A 4,662-nucleotide genomic window follows, 5' to 3' on the forward strand; every position below is an offset into this window, starting at 1 on the left:
TTATATTTTAAAAATACTGACACACTTATATGTTTTAGGTGCATACGTTAAGCACTGAAACTTCACACTGTTTAAAACTGAAACTGTAAAGTAGATTTACGATTAATTAACAGTTATTGACTTTCACTTTCTCATAACTTCGTTTAGAAGGAGCAGAAGTAACACCTCTTCTTATGAACTCACAGTCTTGGGTGTTTTCTTCACAGAGCTGTAGATCACTTCAGCTTCTGAGTTCACTGATGAAGAAGGCTGTGAATGAACAAGATCAGCACTGAGAATCTCATTTCTGCATCACAACCCTTAGTGTGTCATTTTAGTGTAACACCTTACATGACAGAAATGCAAAAATAGTGATCATTCACAGCCACATCCCAGTCAAAACTGCTGTGACACACATCACTTTTACAAAAACTCTCAATGGAGAACATTCAGAGGAGACACTTACTGCTTTACAAAAGGTGATCACAGAACTGTAAATCACTGAACTATCATCCACTGAGGCAGAAGCCTGTGAATAAACACAAAGGACGATCGTACATTTGCAATCAGCATCACAGTAAATGTCTACATAGTTACACACCATATGGACTGATGACTTACAGTAGCTTCTGCTGGACTGTTGGATGTCATCTGGTTATCACAGTGCATCTGCATCAAACACAAACACAGATTTGGATGGTACTGGTAGCTAATGAGTTTTGGATGAATGTGTTCTTTTCCAAAGACTTCTGAATTGCGTCAATATGTTAATTCTAAAATACTTACTGTATTTCTGGTGCTGTTAAAATGTTCTTCTCTAATTTGACTTCTCTCTGTCAGAGTGAGAAATGAAGATTAAATCTCATACTATTTTACATGTACACTCTTTAGAACCTTCACAATTCCACAAAAGGTTCTTTATAGTGAAAAAAAGTTCTTTAGATTTTCAAAATGTTCTTTACACTAAGAAAAAAATGTCATTGCTGCGAAAAGCCCCTTTTAGAAACTTAATTTTCAGAACTGTACAATTAAACATGACAGGGGTTTATGAATGGCCAAATGTGTTTGTATCACGAAGCTAAACTTTATATCTGACCGATTTTGTCCCTGAAAACCCGATTTCCTACATAATTGTGCTAGTTTGATGCCTCTCGACTCACTTTATGGTCTCTTTCTTCTCACATACTGTAATTAAACTCAAATCTATATGTTGTTTATATGTCCATTTATTGATTTATTTGTTAAGTAGCCATAAATGAAGCACTATAATGCATTTTCAGTCATCAAGGAGTATGAGAAAACTCACCTGGTTTCTTTCTCAGTCTCCAGGTTACTATGGCAACAAGCAGTAACAGCACAAGCATCGCTGGAAGAAACATGACCAGAATCACATCATGCCTGTAAGTGATGGAGAGACATTTCTATTTATCACACAGAACTATTCTCACTTTTAGTTCAAAGCAAGTTAATCTTGTAAAGCTTTGTTTGTAATTTAGAGATATAGTTTCAAGCAAATGCAGACTGAAATGCCTTAAATACTTGTTTTGCTCATCCGTGCTGTGTATTTCAATATTAACAGTCTCTGAGGCTGCTGTAAGAGATGGATGGGGTTCAGCTCTGCAATTAAAATAACATTACTACGGTGACATGAAACAGTTTGGTAATACAGTTATTAGGAATGACTGAATAACGTTCACACTGTTCACACTTACACGTCTGTCACAGGTCTTGAATCACTCGTCATAGCTGCCAGCCAAAAACAGAAATGGAGAAACAAGTTCCTTAGTTAGAACAAAATGTTATTATTAATTAAAGAAGCTGTTTGTTATGCAAGCCCATTTACAAGAGAAAACATCCTTTTGTGATCAAATTTTGTATGTAATAGTTATGACTCAAAATTTGAACTCTGTCATAACAGTCATAATTTTGACTTTATCTAAATATTTCAAATAATTCCTTTTTAGCTGTTCCTTACTGTTTATTATTTTATTCATACTTGTGGGATTCATGTTGGTTGATGGCTGTGTCGTGTGCCTGCAAAACAAAAAGTAAAAAATAACAATAAAAAAAATAAAAATAAAAAATACTACTACTAATAATAATATAATATAATATAATATAATATAATATAATATAATATAGTATAATATATGTTTGGAACTACATAATGGAGCTAAATTATTTTAGCTTAAAATCAAATGCAGTCATTCACTCATATATAGACATTAATACTGTTTGTTGCAGCCAGATTATTTGAATGGCGATCACATCAATTTTAAAAGGCCTTAAATTGAAGTTTTTCAACAATCTATCACTATACAGATTCACAGCATATAAAATGAAAGTTTTGGCCTTTTTACAACCCTTGGCTGTCTAGGGGTCACGTTAAAATATTGTGGCTAGAAAAATATTTGGATGTGATTGATTTTTTTAAATGGTCAAGAATGTTTACACGTACATGTCTGTCTCAGAGTGAGATGGTGTAGCTACAGGAGCAGTTGTAAATGCTTGAAAGAGTGAAAGAAATTAGGTTAGTTTTAGTTCATTGAGGGTGGCATCATTTTTATGACTGAATTGGTTTGATCTTACCTCTTTTGGCTTCAGTGACTGTGAGTTGTACAGGAACCTGCAGATCTCCTACAGAACAGAAGTACCAGCCAGAATCAGTCAGTCTCAGTCCAGTCATCAGCACAGTGTAGGATCTTCTCCCATCATCACTGATCTGGACTGATGAAATCTGGGATGTGTTAGTCCTCTCCACAGTGTAACAGCTCTTATCTTCATATCTGCACCACTGTTTGACTTCATTCTTATATCCAGAACTATAGAAACACTGAACACTGATATCACCACCTTCATGTCCAGATACACTGCTGCTCACCACAGACACATCAGGAGCTGAAAACCATCAAAAGACTATAAGATTTTTTAGTAAATTTGCTTATTATTGTTTATGAAATGCAAATATGTAAGTTTTCTTGTTATTGTAAAGTGTTAACTATTCAAAAACAGTTCTGTTTTAAAACAATTCTGGAATCGAACAATATGACTAAAAATGTACATTCTTATGCTGATGTTTGCAGCCTACTAAATTATTCTAGCAGCTAAAGTCTAAATAGCATGATACTCTTACTATTTCCTTTTGCCAGTATGCAATCCTGACTTCAAACAGCATCTCCTACACTGCTACTGCAAAACCACTACTTTATTCTACAATCAGTGATCAGATTAATCCAAACCATAACAAACTGAGGCGGTGCATTATGGTTTTTCTCAGTCCCTTCAGTACATTTCTCGAATCATCCTTAAAGGGGTCATATGATGTTGCTTAAAAGAACATTATTTTGTGTATTTGGTGTAATGAAATGTGTTTATGCGGTTTAAGGTTAAAAAAACACTTTATTTTCCACATACTGTACATTATTTTTTCTCCTCTATGCCCCGCCTTTCTGAAATACGTTGATTTTTACAAAGCTCATCGGTCTGAAAAGCGAGGTGTGCTGTGTTTGGCCAGCTATCCAGTGCGTTGTGATTGGCCGAATACCTCAAGCGTGTGACGGAAATGTTACATCCCTTAACATACTGTGATGCCCTGTCCGGCCGGAGCGATGAGACAAAAACATTAAAACCCATTATAAACGAGGCATTTCATACGTCAGAATGCTCATACGTCAGAATGCTGTTCATAAACTTCAGTTCAGCATTCAACACAATCATCCCTCAAAAGCTCATTCACAAACTGGTCCAGCTGGGGCTCAACACTTCGCTGTGCAACTGGCTGTTGGACTTCCTGACTGGAAGACCTCAGGCAGTTCGGGTCGGCAGCAACACATCCAGCACCATCACACTGAACACTGGGGCCCCCCAAGGATGTGTGCTGAGCCCCCTCCTCTTCACTCTGCTGACCCACGACTGCACACCGTCACACAACTCCAACCTCCTTATCAAGTTTGCGGATGACACGACTGTAGTGGGTCTCATTAGCAACAGAGATGAGACAAACTACAGGAGCGAGGTGAGCCGCCTGGCCGGGTGGTGCAGTGACAACAATCTCTCTCTGAATGTGAAGAAGACGAAGGAGATTGTTGTTGACTTCAGGAGAGTGCGCACTCAGCATGCTCCTCTGACCGTCAATGGTGCGACTGTGGAGAGGGTGAGCAGCACCAAGTTCCTGGGTGTGCACATCACAGAGGATCTCTCCTGGACTGACAACACCGCAGCACTGGCCAAGAAAGCACAGCAGCGTCTCTACTTCCTCCACAAACTGAGAAGAGCCAGAGCCCCGGCCCCCATCATGTGCACCTTCTACAGAGGCACCATCGAGAGCATCCTGACCAGCTGCATCACTGTGTGGTATGGCGCCTGCAACGCGTCCTGCCGCAAGACACTTCAACGCATAGTGAGAGCAGCTGAGAAGATCGCTGGTGCCTCTCTCCCCTCCCTTCAGGACATCTACAACGCCCGTCTCCCCCGCAAAGCCCTCTGCATTGCAGGTGATCCCACCCACCCGACACACAGCTTCTTCAGTATGCTGCCATCAGGGAGGAGACTGCGGAGTCTCCAGGCCAGGACCAGCAGACTGAAGGACAGCTTCATCCATCAAGCTGTCAGGAAGCTGAACTCCCTCCCGACCTTGCCCCACGCACCTCTGAACTCTGACGGACTCTCCCACTCCCCCCTCCC

General features: G+C 39.6%; 1 protein-coding gene across 1 annotated transcript in view; it reads right to left on the minus strand.

Annotated features, from left to right (window-relative positions):
• Positions 1-183: 183 nt before the first annotated feature.
• LOC107578518 (CMRF35-like molecule 1) overlaps positions 184-4,662 on the minus strand; it is a gene marked incomplete at its 3' end in the record, with an annotated part of 6,875 nt that continues 2,396 nt past the window's right edge. Inside the window, exons 3-10 of the mRNA XM_016264467.1 lie at positions 2,569-2,877; positions 2,438-2,486; positions 1,976-2,013; positions 1,692-1,725; positions 1,286-1,377; positions 607-725; positions 446-508; positions 184-249 (exon numbers count right to left, since the gene is read on the minus strand). Coding sequence (XP_016119953.1) covers positions 184-249; positions 446-508; positions 607-725; positions 1,286-1,377; positions 1,692-1,725; positions 1,976-2,013; positions 2,438-2,486; positions 2,569-2,877 — 770 coding nt within the window. The remainder of the gene's footprint in view (positions 250-445; positions 509-606; positions 726-1,285; positions 1,378-1,691; positions 1,726-1,975; positions 2,014-2,437; positions 2,487-2,568; positions 2,878-4,662) is intronic.

The sequence above is a fragment of the Sinocyclocheilus grahami genome, unplaced genomic scaffold (genome assembly GCF_001515645.1).
Source record: "Sinocyclocheilus grahami isolate Dianchi unplaced genomic scaffold, SAMN03320097.WGS_v1.1 scaffold10687.1, whole genome shotgun sequence".
Lineage (NCBI taxonomy): Eukaryota > Metazoa > Chordata > Actinopteri > Cypriniformes > Cyprinidae > Sinocyclocheilus > Sinocyclocheilus grahami.